Source organism: Micromys minutus (genome assembly GCF_963924665.1).
Source record: "Micromys minutus genome assembly, chromosome: X".
NCBI classification, from domain to species: domain Eukaryota; kingdom Metazoa; phylum Chordata; class Mammalia; order Rodentia; family Muridae; genus Micromys; species Micromys minutus.
The window spans coordinates 74,130,218-74,147,937 of NC_137970.1; the positions used below are offsets into that span (position 1 = coordinate 74,130,218).

The 17,720-nt window shown below is 40.4% G+C and overlaps 2 protein-coding genes across 2 annotated transcripts in view; one reads left to right on the plus strand and one right to left on the minus strand.

Annotated features, from left to right (window-relative positions):
- The window catches only part of LOC308415015 (nuclear RNA export factor 2-like), a gene marked incomplete at its 5' end in the record, with an annotated part of 20,045 nt that extends 14,658 nt beyond the window's left edge, over positions 1-5,387 (minus strand). The window contains 5 exons of the mRNA XM_080910142.1: positions 302-455; positions 753-855; positions 2,305-2,399; positions 4,102-4,250; positions 5,343-5,387. Coding sequence (XP_080766268.1) covers positions 302-455; positions 753-855; positions 2,305-2,399; positions 4,102-4,250; positions 5,343-5,387 — 546 coding nt within the window. The remainder of the gene's footprint in view (positions 1-301; positions 456-752; positions 856-2,304; positions 2,400-4,101; positions 4,251-5,342) is intronic.
- LOC308415016 (non-histone chromosomal protein HMG-17-like) lies at positions 5,386-17,170 on the plus strand (the record flags this gene model as incomplete). Its single annotated transcript, XM_080910143.1, has 2 exons — positions 5,386-5,659; positions 17,115-17,170. The coding sequence occupies 2 exons, from the start codon at positions 5,386-5,388 to the stop codon at positions 17,168-17,170; spliced, it is 330 nt and encodes a 109-aa protein (XP_080766269.1).
- Between the last annotated feature and the right edge of the window lie 550 nt (positions 17,171-17,720).

Consider the following 17,720-nt stretch of genomic DNA (forward strand, 5'->3'; position numbering starts at 1 on the left):
AGTAATCTTTCTTGAACACTTTACCTAGTGTTCTACTCAGCTTTAAAGAACTTCTAAAGGGACCACTGACATGGTTCTTTGTTTCTGTGCTGGACACAGATAGTCTAGACCAGGGGTTCTCAACCTGGGGATCGAACAACACATTCAAAGGGGTGGCATATCAGATATCCTGTCCTAGATTCATCCTTTCTCCATGCAATAGCGTTTCTTCAGGTAATTAATTTGTTGTGATCAATATTATCTTCCTTCTTTTAGGATCCATTAATAGTCTAGCTAATGCAAACCTTAATAGGATACTCACTGTGACCTTGTACCACTTCTCCTCGGTTTCATTTTCAGCATACCGATCCATTTTGTCCTCCTCAGAGTTTCTATCGTCCCACACAGTAAGAAAATATTGGTCCTCATACCTGTATCTTTCTCTCTTCCTTCTCAGTCCCCTGGCATATGGAGCACTGGGAAAGAGAGAGGAGCAAAGTGGCTATAAATGCTAAGAAATTATTTTATGAATTGTCTCCGAGGTATCACCATTACTACAATTAGAGTGACTTAACGAGTATCCAATCCCTATTACTCTTCAGTTTCCTAGTGAATGAGGACCACAGAGAGTGAAAGAGTTGCACAACCTCAGGGCTGCTACCTGCCAACTGAGCTACTTGGACACTTATTATGTTACTTCAGAGTACTCATGGACTCCCTTATTACCACATTTTTATTATTTCTCTTGAGATTTTGAAGGTGGAAGCACATACCCAGGGTGATTAGAATGATTGTTCCTCCTGTCAAATTTATGCCATATATAATTCACACCTCTCTTTCTTCCTTGAAAACCATGGTGATGATTCATTTTGTATTCTGAAATTAGGAACAGTACAAGTTTCAAGATACATCACTGTGTTTAGTATAATAGGGACAATTTATTTATTAACAACAATATGAGCATGTTTTCCCTTCGATGAAAAAGCTATACTACCTTCTACAATTCACCCACCTTCCTCCAATGCCAGGTTCTTCGTTAAGTAAAAATTCAGAAACCAGGGCTAATTTATCTTTTTTTTTTTTCTTTTAGGAGTCATTTTGATCTGTATAGGGCCCCTATAATCTCAATACCTGGAATGCTAGAGCAGCAGGATGCTGAGTTGAGACCATCAAAGAAAGAGTGCAATTTGGTCTACTCTTAGGGAAAACAGATATTTTGGTAGCAGAGGAACATGACAACTGAGAATTATCTTACAGTGATAATTCACAACACATTAAACAACCATTAAGGCACAAAACTACCAGAACAGATATTCAAGATAATCATGGGAGACACCATAGTGCCTGCTTTAATTTAACAACACAAAAAGATGCATTAAAGAATAAAAGAGTTATCTGCACCTGCTCTCCCCCAATCCCAAGAACCCCAATACAGAAAAAGAGAGGCCTCTTTTTTTTCTGATCAGATAAGGTCCAGGTCTTAGAAATGAAATGAAATATCAAGCTGTCTAACTTAGAATCTAATGTTGGTCAATGACCATAACATTTATCATGACTGTGGAGAATCTACCCCTAGCTGATGCATCTGAAAGCACAATTCATACATTTTAGGCTCAGAGAACACTGCAGAAGATGGAGCAAATAGATTGTGAAATCCAGGGACTCACTAAGTCTGCTTCACAATTATGATTTCTAGATATGACAGGGAGGCCACACCTATGATTAAAATAGACCTGAGGCGTGACATTATCAGCTGACAGGACAACAAGAATGGTGAAAATTTTATGGGACTATACTCCTAGATGAAGAGCTACAATAAATTAAAGACTATCCATAAAGGAAGAATTAGACTTCCCTAGGAATGAGCCCCCTAAGTGGCCATCCAGTACCAAATGTTCAGCTTCAATAAGCATATACATACATGCAAGAGTAAAGAGACTCAGCAAGCTGTTATATACTTATTTGCATATGCACAACATTAATTTTAGAAGACTATGGATATGAGAGGACATGGGCAGGGTGGGATAGTGAAGAGGGAGGGAGAAATTATGTAATTATATTTTAACTTAATAAAACAAATTTATACAATAAGACATTGCTAATAGTTACATACTTTGATCATATGATAAAAATTTTATTAAAAAATTAACTGTTTCCTGTTGAGTTTTTAATTAATGGACTTTTGGCTGAAAGAAAAAAGATCAAGTAAAATGAAAACTAATGCTTTTGAAGAACACTATACTGTATGAAACATACTAAATACAAATACATTTGAGAAAATATTCCTTTATCATATAACTTTTTATAATAGAAAAATCCTTTCACCTGAATGATAGTGATTCTCAGACCTCTTGTATGGTACATCATAGCGTTGTTTTTGTGTCTCAGTTTTAGTGTTCCTCAGAACAATCATGGAAGACCTGAGAAAAGAGCACATGAAACTGGTTTATTTAAGTTGCATGGGCCACCAACCACATGCAACATTTAACTATCTTGAAACCCCATATAATTAGCACCATGATCTACTTTACTCATTTACTACTATTCTAAGTTACATCAGTTATAATTTTATTTAGCATGGTTAAAAATTATACATAAAGATATGAGGATGTATTAAAGAGGGAATGAAATAAATGGTGGCTAGAAAATTGGGGGAAGAACAAAGAAAGTGCTTGGTTGGAGTATAAAATAGTTGGATTTCCCCAATTCAATGAGATTGCTCCACAGACATTCTGAAAAAACAGCTGACTTTTAAGTATATATTCAGAAATAAATGCTACATGTTTATACCATGGCTAAATTTACATTTCTAATGCTTTTCAAAGTCTTCCTTCCTCTCCTCTTTTAAATGACTTTTTTAAAAAGGCAGAAATTAAGATTGTTTGGAATGGTCCATAGGAACTGTCATTTAGTATGTTGAGCACTTGGGAGACATGAGGCAGGCCGATAGATCCTGGGACTTTGAGGCCAGCCTGGTTTACAGAGCTAGATCCAGGGTAGTCAGGCTACACAAAGAAACCTTGTGTCAATAAACCAAAATAAACCCAAACAAAGTTGAGCAAAATAAGCCAAATTCAGAAAGACAAATACAACACACGCATACGTATATGCATGCACACAAACGAAAGGAACGTAGAGAAACCGAGGGAAGAAAACTAAAAGTATGAGAAAAATAAAAGATAATGGTGGTGTCATTGTTTTCTCTCAAAAGTTACTAAAGAAGGGACCAGAAGAAGGGACTGAGGTGGGAACACGATCAGGAGTGAATCTGAACATTAATAATAAAACTGTCCTAAGAGGAAACCCTTAAGTTTTCAGGCTAATTTTTGAAAGTCAAAAGCTACACAGACAAGAAACCAAAGGGCAATAAAAATAAAAAAAAAAAAAAAAAAGATGAGGTTTCAACTAGGAAGGCATTGTCCTGATGTCGCAAGCCCCCGGAGAAGACTGTTAAAGTTTGAATTTCGGCTTGCCTTCCAGGCTATCTTGGCCATGGCTTTGTGACAAGACCTGCGCCCAGCCCCGCTCCGCTGTGCCTAGTCCGGTCCCAGGCTAACTATGACGCTTCACCTCCTTGGCCAGGGCTTTCTGGAGGCCACTCTCCTCTCCACGCGGGGGAAAAAAAAAAAAAAAAAAAAAAAAAAAAAAAAAAAAAAAGAAGATCTCTCCTGCGCATGCGTTAGTCCTCTACCCCTCCCCTCCACCAGAGTCCGTTCCCCCTCCCTCCCCTGCCCCACCGCGAGGCCCGGCTCGGGGCAGCCTCGCTTTGCTTTCCCTTCAAAGCATTCTCCTGGCCAACACTACCCTACCAAGATTAATCACCCCTCTCCGCGTGCGCCTCCCCCCGCCCCGCGACAGCTCAACTCCCCAATTGAGGCTTCCCTGTGGTCACTTTGCCTCCTCACTCTAGTGCCCACCCTGGTACCCCTCTCCCTGGGTCGCTTCTCCTCCCACTGTGGCTTTCCTGTGGCCGATTACCCGCCAAGGCTACCCCCACGCCCCTGCCCATGTCCCCGCCTCGGGCCATTTTGCCCCCTCCACCCGCCGCTTCACCTTCCCACTGTGGTTCTCACCAGACCCCTCTGCTACTTCGTTTCCCCACTGTGGCTCCCCACACCTTGCCTTCCCGAGGCGACCAGCTTCACCTTTCGAAGGTCTTTTGCCTTCCTGCTTAGAAGTTTGACCACTTCCGACATGGCTTTGTCACCATCGGAAGTGTACTTTGCTGCTTTGCCTCCCGATGGGTTTTTCCCACTAGTAACTTTCAAAACCTGGGGCAGTGGGTCTCAGGTGTTTGGCCAAACGTCACTGTCACTTTCCTCCCCTCTGCTTCTTCTCTGTGGTGGACACTCTCTCGCCACTCTCCGCCCATCCCCCTCCTCCCGCCATTTCCCGCCTCTTGCCTCTAGTGTCCTTCCTAGGCCTCATCCTCAGTCTCACCATCAGAACTAGACAGGCAATGCCCTCTCCGCTCTCTGCACAGAGGGTTTCCCTATCCTCAAACGTGGAAAAGTTCAGCCACATTCATTAATAAAATGTCCCTTCGCCTCCTTCAGCACCTCAGCAGGCCACACTCCAGCAAAGCTGTAGAACCATCTAGATCTTCTAACATGAAATCCCCCTACCCTACCACCAGAGAGCTAGAAAAGTTCGGAGAACTTTAGTCAGAACCGAGCCTGAAGGAATCACACCCCTAACGATAGTTCTTCCTCAGATCTGCCGAAGCCGCCGTCACTATAACTAATGGCTAGAACTTGGTACTTATTCTTCAGAGATGCGTGAAAGATTAGTAAAAGCTACGTTGGCACCCTACCTGTCTTCCCAATTCTCATCTGGAGAGGACATCACTCCAGCAACTGGACTGAACGGCTGCTCGCTCGCTCTGTCTAGTATCTAGGAAACTGAGGCGTGCCTCGTGCTGTGGGCGTGCTCTCTTCAAATGCCGTAGAAGACAGCGTCACGTGTCACGTCACGGAACAGATAACCGAGGCTCACGTGATCCCAACGTGCTACGTAAACTTGAAATACAGACTCAGCCATAGAGTAGATTTGGTTCAGACCACTTTTACATAGTTGTCACCCCTGTTACGGGTAAGAGCGCCCTGGCTGCAAGGCATGAATCATCACTATCCTTTACTTAGGATGAAACCTAGGTAGTGGGACGTTAATCTCCGCGCTCAGGATGCAGAGAGGGGTGGTTTTCTGTGAGTTTGAGGCAAACCTGGGTGACAAAGTAAAACCCTGTCTCAGTAATGATAATAATGACAATGATAATAATAATAATAATAATAACAACAACAACAACAACAGAGCAGTGTGAAGAAGCAGCGAGGACGACCCCGGGACGGACCGAGCCCGCGTGCCGCTGTATACTCGTGTTCAGCGCCGACGTCCGCTGCCGCCGCCATGCCCAAAAGACAGGCTGAAGGGGATGCTAAAGGAGACAAAGCCGAGGTGAAGGACGAGCCACAGAGAAGATCTGCAAGGTTGTCTGCTAAACCTGCTCCTCCAAAGCCTGAGCCCAAACCTAAAAAGGCCCCAGCAAAGAAGGAAGAGAAGGTACCCAAGGGGAAGAAGGGGAAAGCCGATGCTGGTAAGGATGCGAATAATCCTGCAGAAAATGGAGATGCCAAAACAGACCAGGCACAGAAAGCTGAAGGTGCTGGAGATGCCAAGTGCAGTGTGTGCATTTTTGATAACTGTGTACTTCTGGTGACTGTACAGTTTGAAATACTATTTTTTATCAAGTTTTATAAAAATGCAGAATTTTGTTTTACTTTTTTTTAACTATATTGTTAGCACACAGAATACTTCATTGTGGGAGGGGGGAGGATCATGTGTCACTAACATTTTAAAATATCACTGAAGCTGGATTGAGGACAGAAAACCTCTTTCCTTGATAATTTTGAGAGGCTCCTGATCCTGCATAGGTGGCTACCAAGGTACAAAATGCCTTGTGGCCTGGGAAAACTCTAAATTCATTTTTATAACCTTTCCCCTGTGTACCATGAACATAGACATAATTCCCTTAAAACCAGAGACCTATTGAAACCTGACCCCCAACATTTGTTTTCTAGTCTATTGGACAATGTGGACTTTGCAGTGACTTCATCAAGTGTTCTCAGAAGAGCAATGGTTTCTTTTATAAAAGATTGTGGATCTTCAGATTGATAATTCTGCCATGTTCATTTCCCGAAAGTCAGGGTCGGCTTGTGAAAAGTTGTTAAAACAACATCCTTAATGTGAAATGTCAGCCCTCACTCTAAGCTACTTTCCCCTTTTCAAAGCAGTGAATGAAGATTTCATTGGGTTTTACAGTGGCTTTCTGATTTTGGTAGTCTATACAAGAAGGGAATTTGGAAGTTCTTGTATATTGTTGAGTGTCTGCTCATGTCCTGCCTGAATACCATGATTGTTTATGAAAAGTATCTTTAATAAAGCTGGTTACAGTTAAAAAAAAAACAAAAAATAATAGCAACAACAAAAACAATAATAATAACAATAGTAAAAATTAATCTGACACCATGTTTGCAGGAATGTGTGTATGAAGAAAGCATCCACAGAACTTGAAACTGGGACTGTAGAGTGCTTGACATATGGAAGATGGATATTCTTTCTGTACCCACCACTAAGATAGATGGAGAGGGAGAGAGAGAGAGATTTTAAAATTGCTTCCCTGGCACCCACCTGCCTGTCTCTGTACCAATACCATGCAGTTTGTATCACAATCGATCTGTGATACAGCTTAAGGTCAGGATGGCAACTTTCCCCCGGTAGCTTTTTTATGGTTAAAAATGGTTTTGGCTATCCTGGGTTTTTTATTATTCCAAATGGATTTGCAAATTGCTCTTTATAACTCTATGAAGAATTAAGTGGAAATTTTGATGGGGATTGCATTGAATCTGTAGATTGCCTTAGGCAAGATGACCATTTGTACTATGTTGATCCTTCTAATCCATGAACATGGGAGTTCTTTCCTTCTTCTGAGGTCTTCTTCAATTTCCTTCTTCAGAGACTTAAAATTTTTGTCACACAGATCCTTCATTTACTTGGTTAAGGTCACCCCAAAATATTTTATAGTCTTTGTGACTATTTTGAAGGGTGTTGATTCTCTAATTTCCTTCTCAGCCTGTTTATCCTTTGAGTAGAGGAAGGCTACTGATTTGTTTGAGTTAATTTTATATCCAGCCACTTTGCTGAAGTTGTTTATCATCTGTAAAAGTTCTCTGGCGGATTTTTTGGGGTCACTTAAGTATACTATCATGTCATCTGCAAATAGTGATTTTTTTACTTCTTCCTTTCTGATTTGTATCCTTTTGATTTCCTTTTGCTGTCTAATTTCTCTGGCCAGGACTTCCAGTACTATGTTGAATAGGTAGGGGGAGACTGGGTAGCCTTGTCTAATCTCCGTTTTTAGTGGAATTGCTTCAAGTTTTTCTCCATTTAGTTTGATGTTGGCTACTGCTTTGCTGTATATTGCTTTTACTATGTTTAAGTATGAGGCTTTAATTCCTGACATTTCCAAGACTTTAATAGGAAGGGGTGTTGAATTTTGTCAAATGCTTTCTCAGCATTTAGAGAGATGATCATTTGCTTTTTTTTCTTTGAGGTTGTTTATATAGTGAATGACATTGATGGATTTTTGAATGTTGAACCATTCTTGTATTCCTGGGATAAAGCCTACTTGATCATGGTGAATGATTATTTTGATGTGTTCTGGTGGTCTCTCCCAGGTTAAACAGTGGGGAGGGAATGTAGACTGGCCCCTGTGCTCAGGAGTGAGAGCCTTTCTGAGGCTATTCCAGGTGCCAAGCAAACTGTGGGCAGGCCGCCAGTCCTGATGAAACTGGGTCGAATCTGGCCTCAGGCTGGAAGTGTATGCTCCCAGGCGGCACCTTCACCTGCCCCCTGTGAGTTCGCCCAGCCTTTCCCTGGATAAACAGTGGGAAGGGAATGTGGACTCACCCCTTTGCTCAGGAGTAAGAGCCCTCCTATGACTCTTCAGAGTGCCCAGCAACCTGCAGGTAGGCCACCAGTCCTGATTGGTATTCAGAACCCTACGGGGCAGTCTGTGAGTTCTGATGGCAATGGGCCAGTTCTAGCTCTGGATACAGATGGAGGCCCATGGGCTCCATAGGGAGAGGGCTCCATAGGGAGAGTGCTCCCATGTCTTCCCTAGCCACTCAGTTCTCTGTGAGCAGGCTGCAAGTCCCGATGACATTGTGCTTGATCTTCCTGTGGTTCTGGGCTGAGATAGAGGCTGGACGAGTCCGATCCCAGACTGCACCATGATTCCTATTCTCTGAGAGTTCCTAGAGGTCCTCTCCAGACAATCAGAGGAGAGAGAGAGCTTTGGCTCACCCGTGGGCTCAGTGGGGAGAGCACTCCTGTGTCTCCCCTGGGTGCTCAGTTCTCAGCAGGCAGGCTGTGAGTCCTGATGGCAGTGAGTCTGATCTTCCTGTGGCTCTGGGCCGAGATGGAGGCTGGACCAGTCCGATCCCAGACTGCCTGAAAATTTGATTTTACAGAGATCAACAGGGGGGGTATGGCTGTAAGTATTTGGTGGTATTTGTGGACATTTTCTCTGGATAGACAGGGACGTTCCCAACAAGGCTGAGACAGCTAAAGTAGTGGCCAAGAAATTACTAAAGGATATCTAACTTGGATATGGAGTTCCTCATATGATAGGGTCAGACAATGGACCAACATTGTGTCTAAGGTAAGTCAGGATGTAGCAAAATTCATTGGGGGAAGATTGGAAACTGCATTGTGCACACTGACTCCAAAGTTCAGGGCAAGTAGAAATAATAAATAAGTCATTAAAAGAGACCTTAACTACATTAGCCTTAGAGACTGGTGGAAACTGGATGATGCTTTATCCCTTTGCCCTATAAAAGGTAAAAAATTCTCCTTGCCAGATGAGACTAATCTCCTTTGAAATTAGAAATGGTATCCCAGCCTCCATTGTACCCAGCCTAGAGTTGACAGCCATTATAGAACTGAAAGATGATGATATGATATTTAGGGTCAGAACTACCCAATGGGTTCATAAATATGTTTGGCCTAAATTAAGTGCCCTCTATGAAGCAGGCTCAGTTCCAGAACCATACAAGTGAAGGAGACTGGGTCTATCTGAGGAGATTTCACCAAGGTGTGCTTAGAACCAACTGAAAAGGACATTAAATCATTTTGTTGACCAAGGCACCTGCCATCAAAGTGGATGAAATCACTGCCTTGGTGTACTACACTTATTATAGACCTGCTTCTCCATTGGAGAAGACTACCTGGCTCCAGCTGTACCAAAATGGAGGGTTCAAAAGAACAACAATGCCCACAAGTTAAACTTGACTCAGTCTCAGTCCTGAGTCTGTTTTCCCTGCTAATTTATATGTACTGTGTGTATTGCAGCTCCTTTTTCATGAAGACATTAATAGTTGAATATAATATTTCAACATATAGATGGTCACAGGAAGGTCCAGTTTTAACCTTTCAGACTATATTGGAACAAGGTATCTGTCTAGAGAAAGTCTCCTTGTCACATCAACACCTCTGCAATTGAACTGTTCCCATAGTTCATTCCAAATAGATTATTCCCTCAGAATAGACATGGTGGGCTTGTTTGACAAGACATAAATGGTGTGGTTCTCAATTCTTCTACCCCAGATGGGTTCTGTATTTTGGTTCAATTAGTGTCCCACATAACCTATTCAGAGAAAATAGTATTAAGAACCTTAGTAAGACAAGTTGAGGGAGGCCTTATGAGACAAAGGAGAAAACCTATCTCTTTGACTTTAATATTACTTCTAGGGGCAGGACTAGCCCTGGTCAGCACTGGAATAACTGTGCTAACATTACAAAAAAAAAAAAGAATTATAACAGTTTAAAAATAGACATAGATAAAAATATTCAGTGCCTAGAAAAATTCATTTTCCACCTGGAGCATAATAAACATTCTCTGATTGAAGTGGTGTTACAAAACTGGCAGGGATTAGAATTAGTCTTCCTACAACAAGTAGGACTATGTGCCACCTTACCTGAGAAATGCTGCTTCTTTCTTTCTTTCTTTTTTTTTTTTTTGGCAAAATGGCAGGTTCTTTCTTTTTTATTAAATTATTTTAGTTACTTACAGATGCTGCTTCTTTCTATGTGAACCATTCTGGAATAATTATGAAATCATTAGCTAAAGTTAAAAAATATATATAAACACCAGAGAGACAAAGAAAATTCCAAAAGTTGGTACCACTCACTGTTTGATTCCTCCCCCTGGTTAACAACTTTTATTTCTACCCTCATGGGACCATTAGTTATTCTTTTACTTCTCCTTACCCTTAGACCGTGTATTATAAGCAGGCTTTTACAATATATACAACAAAGACTGGAGATTATTCAACTAATGGTGATGAGATCTTACTGTCAATAAATTGACACAAACAATCTAGACCTCAAGGAGCCCAAGATTGGCCTCCAAAGCAACTAGTAGAGGGGGAAGGAAGGGGCTGAGGTAGCAGAATAAACTCCATTTTTTTCTTAAGACTCAATTGGAAGTTAACTTGCATGGCCCCATGTCTTGAGGTCTGAGAAAAATCATGAAATGTCTCTGGCAGTTGCAAAATAGACACAACAACTGAAGTTGGCTGCTGATGACAACAGAGTGGGCTAAGAAAACATAATTCTCTCCCAGGTTAAAGTGATCCTTTTTGATGTATACTCCCTCTTTGTGGTTTAACCAGGTGCTGTAACCAATTAGCTTAAAGGCCAACATTCCTTTACCCTCTCATGTAACGCCAAGGCTTCGAAACCCTCACTTGCAGTTTTGTCTTTTATAAAGCCCCTTCACTTAGACCTGGGTGTTCACTCTCCTTTCTGTTCCATCAGGAAGGTTGGTGGCCCAAGCTCCTGCTTGAATAAAGATCCTCACGTTCTTACATGGCAATTGTGAGTCCTGGTGGTCTCTTTGGGGTTTTACAATCTGGGATATATATACATATATATATATATGCATCTTTGTGCCCCTAAACAGTATCATGTATCCTAAAAAAACACATGAAACTTTTGACTATTTTAGGTTCCAAAGAAAATGAAATTAATGAATTAATGTTACTAATTGGGCATTTAAACAGTGCAATTATCCTTAATTACCTGGTTAGACCATCCTTATAAGAATTCTTAAATGGAAGAGGATTCTCTCTCTCTCTCTCTCTCTCTCTCTCTCTCTCTCTCTCTCTCTCTCTGTCTGTCTCTCTCTCTCTCTCTCACACACACACACACACACACACACACACACAGTATGGTACTGATGGTTCATACCTTTCTTCCAAGGGGATCTTAACTATAATAGGGAGGACAAACATAGTGACTTCACATAGTTTAACTGTCTAACTACTATTGATAATAAATCTCAATGCTCCACTGGGGGACATTCTCTTGGAAAGTATCACCTGTTCCAGCATCTGGAAGTTGCTGATACATTATTTTTTGGCTGTGACCTTTCGCTTTTGAAGTTTCTCTCACAGGTATATACCACATCACCTCTATCTGCAACCCTCTTTTACTAAGAATTTTTGTAGTCTACCCAGGAAATCACACCAGGACTCCTGGGTGTATGAACATGTGGGTCTCTGGTTACTGGATTCTTGATTCTTGTTTGTCCAATTCTGTTATTTTACTTTCCCTTTAATTTTATATTCTTATATAATAATAAGATATATTTTATTATTATCCATTTGAGGCCTGCTTGTTTTCTAATAAGGGACAGATTGGGTGAATCTGGATGAGAGGGGGCAGGGGGAGGAACTAGGAGTAGAGGAAGGGGAAATATAGAACATATTATGTGAAAAAAAACTAATTTCAATAAAAGGAAAATGTTGAGGTTCCAGCTGACACAAAAATATCAATTCATAGCATAGCAGTTGGAAGACTGACAGCTGCAAAGGTAAGACTCCCTCAGAAGGGTCTTCAGACCCATCTGCATGGTCGCACTTATCTTCAGATGGGGAAGAGAAACAACTTGCCATTTTCCACTTAGCACTGATTCAATTCCTGGAATTTAGACATGGCACAAAACATCCTCCTTCAATCCTCTAATTCTCATGCAGTACTCTGGCAGAAATTTCTTAAGGGCATTTTCATAAGAATGAATAATGACTTAGTACTTGGTTATAAAATTACACTTGGGGTACTTAATGGTATGTGCCCTCAGGTAATTATATTTATGACTGAACTCCAGTTGTTGCACCTATAAAATGGGGATAAGCGTGGCATCATTCTGTAATGTGACTGAATACAGGAATACAAGGAAAACCCTTTAGTATGTACACCATAATGTTAAGCCTTTAACAAATAAGGTATTAATATTTACATACCAATGTCCCTCAACAGGGATGGAACATCTTACAAAAGCTAGGAGGTTTTAACCACTTACATATTCTGTCTCCTGACAAACAAGCTGCCACTCTTGTTTGTTTAAAGCTCATGAGAGTTCCTAAATTCTTGCCAGTATAATTTCAGACAATTTGGCCAGATGGCTTTCATTTACAAAGCTGAACAAGAAATGCAATCTTGACTATCTGGGGACCAAAGCTCAAGGGTTTAAGCTTCCAACTTGATAGGCCTAAATCTGTTCCTTTTGATACTGAAGATTTTGTCTATGGAGGCAAAAAAACCCAAACCAAACCAAAACAAAACAAAAACAAACAAACAAACAAAACAAAAAAACAAAGTCTGCCGTGTGACAGGATTTCCAGCCACTGCATGGCCATTATAGTTCTGCTGTAGGCTCTCCTGCAGAGGGCCACAGCTGGAAGGCCATGTTGGTCCACTCAGTTGTACTGACAGTATAGCTGGGTGTGCTTAAAGCCACCTACAAGTTTCAATTTCTGTTTCTTATTTTCCTAGTCAGCAATATTCCACTAGCCAAACTGGGTTCCCATCTACTTCTTGAGTTCAATGAGGACTCCGTCTTGCCCAAGTTTCAGTCAATTTATTTTTTAAGTTTTTTCACCTCATCTGGTCTATGCCTGCCTCATTTCTGCTGCCTTCTTTTTTTTTTTTTTTTCATTTTTTAAATCAGATACTCTGTATTTACATTTGAGTTGTTATCCTTTACCCCTCCCAGCTCCCACACCCCTCCCCCTCCATTTGCCTTCACAAAGGTGCACTCCCTCCTAATCACCCTCTCTACCCCATTGCCTTGTCATTCCCCTACATTGGGACAACATGCCCTCTCTGGAACAAAAGCCTCTTCTCACATTGATGCCAGACACTGCTATCTTCAGCTACATATGCAATTGGATCAATAGGTCTCTCAATGTGTGCTAAAAGTTTGGTTTTTTAGTCCATGGGAAATGTGGAAGGTTTGGTTGGTTGGTAATGTCGTTCTTCCCATGAGGTTGCAATTCCTTTCAGATCCTTCAGTCCTTTCTTTAGCACCTTCATTGGGGTCCCCGTGTTTAGTCCCATGATTAGCTGCAAGAATGCTCAGCTCTATCTATATGACTCTAACAGAGCCCCTGGGGAGGCATCTCATCTCTATCTGTTCCCTGCCAGTAAGTTTTGAGCATCACTTTTAAGTCAGTATTCAACCCATCCTCTTCCCAGGGATTTCTACTACCCTGCTCTTGTTCCATGTTTTGCTTTCTTTCTTTTCTAGCTAGCTTGTCTACATTTTTTCATGGACTGTTTTCTTTAGGCTGTTTCCTATTAGAATATGTTCCAGAACATTCACAGGAGGCACCCTGAGATGCTGAGAAGAAGGTATATTCTTTTGTTTTAGGATGAAATATTCTATAGATGTCTGTTAAATCCATTTGGTTCATAGCTTCTGTTGGTTTCACTGTGTCTCTGTTCAGTTTCTGCTTCCAACGTCTGTCTATTGATGAGAGTGGGGTGTTGAAGTCTCCCACTATTATTGTGTGTGGTGCAATATATGCTTTGAGCTTTAGTAGGGTTTCTTTTATGAATATGGGTGCTTTTGTATTTGGTGCATATATGTTAAAGTTTGAGGGTTCATCCCGATAAATTTTCCCTGTAATGAGTAAAAAGTGTCCTTCCTTATCTTTTTTTGATGGCTTTTGGTTGAAAATTTATTTTATTTAATATTAAGATGGCTATCCCAGCTTGTTTCTTGGGACCATTTGCTTAGAAATTTTTTCCCAACCTTTTCCTCTGAGGTAGTGTCTGTCTTTATCTCCGAGATGAGTTTCCTGTATGCAACAAAATGCTGGGTCCTGATTATAAATCCAGTCTGATAGTCTATGTCTTTTTATTGGGCAATTGAGTCCATTGATATTAAGGAATAGTGATTGTTTTCTGTTATTTTTGTTGTTAGAGGTAGAATTAAGTTTGTGTGCTTTTCTTCTTTTGGTTTTCTTGCATGATTATTTTCTTTCTTTTCCTAGGGTGTAGTTTCCCTCCTTGTGTTGAATTTTCCACCTATTATCCTTTGTAGGGCCAGCCTACAAAATTTGTGGAAAGATATTGTGTAAATTTGTTTGTGTCATGGAATATCTTGGTCTGTCCATCTATTGTATTTGAAAGTTTTGCTGGATATAGTAATCTGGGCTGACATTTGTGTTCTCTTAGAGTCTGTATGATGTCTGTCCAGTATCTTCTAGTTTTCATAGTCTCTGTTGAGAAGACAGGTGTAATTTTGATTGGTCTGCCTTTATATGTTACTTGCTCTTTTGCCCTTACAGCTTTTATTATTTTTTCTTTGTCTTGAACATTTGGTGTTTTGACTATTATGTGTCAGGAGTTTTTGTTTTGGTTCAATCTATTTGGAGTGCTGCAGGCTTCTTGTATGTTCATGGTCATATCTTTCTTTAGGTTAGGGAAATTTTCTTCTATAATTTTGTTGAAGATATTTACTGGGCCTTTTATTGGGGACTCTTTGCTCTCTTCTACACCTATTATCCTTAGGTTTGGTCTACTCATTGTGTTCTGGATTTCCTGGATGTTTCAGGTTAGGAACTTTTTGATTTTTGCATTTTCTCTGACTGTTGTGTCAATGTTTTCAATGGTATCTTCTGTCCCTGGGATTCTATCTCTTGTATTCTGTTGTTTATGCTTGCTTGAATATATGACTCCTGATCTCTTTCCTGGGTTTTCTATCTCCAGGGTTGTCTCCATTTGTGATTTCTTTATTGTTTCTATTTCCATTTTTAGATCCTGGATGGTTTGTTCAGTTCCTTTTCCTGTTTTCTTGTGTTTCCCTGTAATTCTCTAAAGAATTATTTGTGTTTGTTTGTGTTTGTTTGTGTGTGTGTGTGTATGTGTGTGTGTGTGTGTTTCCTTTTTAAGGGCTTCTACTTGTTTACTTGTATTTATCTCTGTTGTTCTGTATTTCCTTAAGGGAGTTATTCATGTGCTTCTTGAGGCCCTTCATCATCATCATGAAGTATGATTTTAAGTCCATATCTTATTTTTCTATTGTGTTGGGAAATCCACTACTTGCTGTCATGGGAAAACTGGGTTCTGATGTTGCCAGGTTGTCTTGGTTTCTGTTGCTTATGCTCTTGTGCTTGCCTTTTGTTACCTTGTTATCTGTGATGCTAGTTGATCTTGTATCTGTCTGGTGCTTGTCTTTCCTGTGGGCTCATGAAGAGATTGCTCCTGGGTGCTCAGCTCTCTGAGGGCAGGCCGTGAGTACTGATGGTGGTGGACCGACTCTGGAGTGATTCATTTATAAAACAATATTCTCTCAAGATTACAGATGACCTTACTTTATTGTCCTTGAAAGGAATGTCTGTTGGAATAGCCTGGGCAAACTTCTGGGAGGAGAGGATTTTTACTGGCCCTGAAGACTGTAGACTCCTGGAAGGTACCACATTTGGGGATGATCCACCTACCTTCCAAGAGCCACTGTTGGTATAAATTTCACACTTTCCATTTTAATAGCTAAACTAATGTAGATTACTTCATAAGATGGAAAGGAGAGTGGTATGGAGCCGCTTCACCTCACGTCACTTCCAGAACACCTTAAACCTTCCCATTCCTGCTATATTTAACTCCTGCTTACAATCATATCCAGAGCCCAATCTTATGTTAACTCCTATCCCCCTTCACCTAAAGGGCTCCTGTGGAAAGAGCCATGAAGTCAAGATGAAGACCAATCTACAATATCCTACTGCAGGGGGAGTGTGGTGGCTGCAGGGGCTCTGTAGCTATAATGTTTACAGAGACAGGGCAGCCTCTTCTACTTCTTGCCCTGTGGAAACCCTAACCATTCCAGCAGTCTTGCTAGTCAATGAGTTCATAACGCCACCTCAGAGAGGCTGTGGAATGCAAGGTAAACTTCTCTATATGAAAAAACCATTTTTCTAAGGTGGGGTGGGAGGAGGAGGTTGGCATTGAGGGGAATTCCTGCCATTTCAGCTGGGTCCCCAAGTCTGCTTCCCTACTATGACAGTCTTTCTGTGTATGGTCTGCCTTTGTATCTGCCGTATGAAACTTGCATATTCTTGCTTGTAGGTTTACACTCTTGTTTCTGCCTCACCAAGCCTGGATATATCAGTTGCATTTTATAGTTTTCTAGTGGCCTCTATGTTACAGATACTAGAAAAACAAAACTAGGTAAACTTTGGAGGTTGCTTACCTCTATCTTCAGTCACACAAGAACTGGTTGCAGATTTGTCACTGGGTTCAGTCTTACAGAGATTCAAATGTCTTTTGTGTTTGGATAGTATTGGAACGTTGCCACATGCTGTTTTACTTCTCTGAAAAGCTGACTCTGGTGATAGGATTTGGCTTATCCACTTTTGACCTAAGCATGTTTATTTAAAAGTTTTCTCCAAATCCTCTGTCCTGGGTCAAGGTGACTACGCAATTCTGAAAAAAAGAAGTAGAACAATAGGACAGGTAACCGATACTGTGTGCTTGAGAACAGTAAGAGCTAAGAGGTAAACTATCCCAATAACCGCTATTTTTCATCTCATGGTATTTCATTGTTTTCAAGAGAAATATCTACATATATACAAAATACAGATGGTAATCCACTTTCTTCTATACCTATCTATCTATCTATCTATCTATCTATCTATCTATCTATCTATCTATCTATATCTATATATTAACGTGGCTAAATAGAATTGCAGCTTTCTCTAAATGCTTACCCCTCTTTTTGGCCTTTCTATTTTTAGTTTTTGTTTATAAAAATATTCCTCCATTTAAGGTCATGAACATTGAATGTAAATGAAGCCTTTTCTGGAATGTAAACTTTCTTTCTCTCAGGATCAGTGAGACTTTTGAGGGATGGTTTTCAAAAGCCATATAATTTCAAGCAAAAAAGAAAGTTAACTTAATACTACTAATACTTATTATATATATATTATTAATAGTACTTATAACAAAAAGGGTTAGTTAATAAATGTCTATGTATTGGTAAATTTAATTTGCTACAAAATACATATATGTAATTTTTTTTTTGCTCCAGACATCAGTAGTTTATTGTTTTAGTCCAAACACATTCAAAATGGAAACTCAAAAAGAATACTTTCCACCTGAAACAATTAAACTAGATTCTACCAGCATATAATGCTTAACACATTACAAAATACAGATGGTAATCCACTTTCTTCTATACCTACTAAAGCCAAGATGGTAAAGCCGATTTGGTTGCAATAGTTTCATAAGGATAGACTATTACCATCAAAATAAAACAGAATCGGCAAATAACAGTAATGGTAGATGAGTGCACTTCTTGGTTTTTCACTGAAAGGGGGACACAATGTTAAAAGTCCACAGTA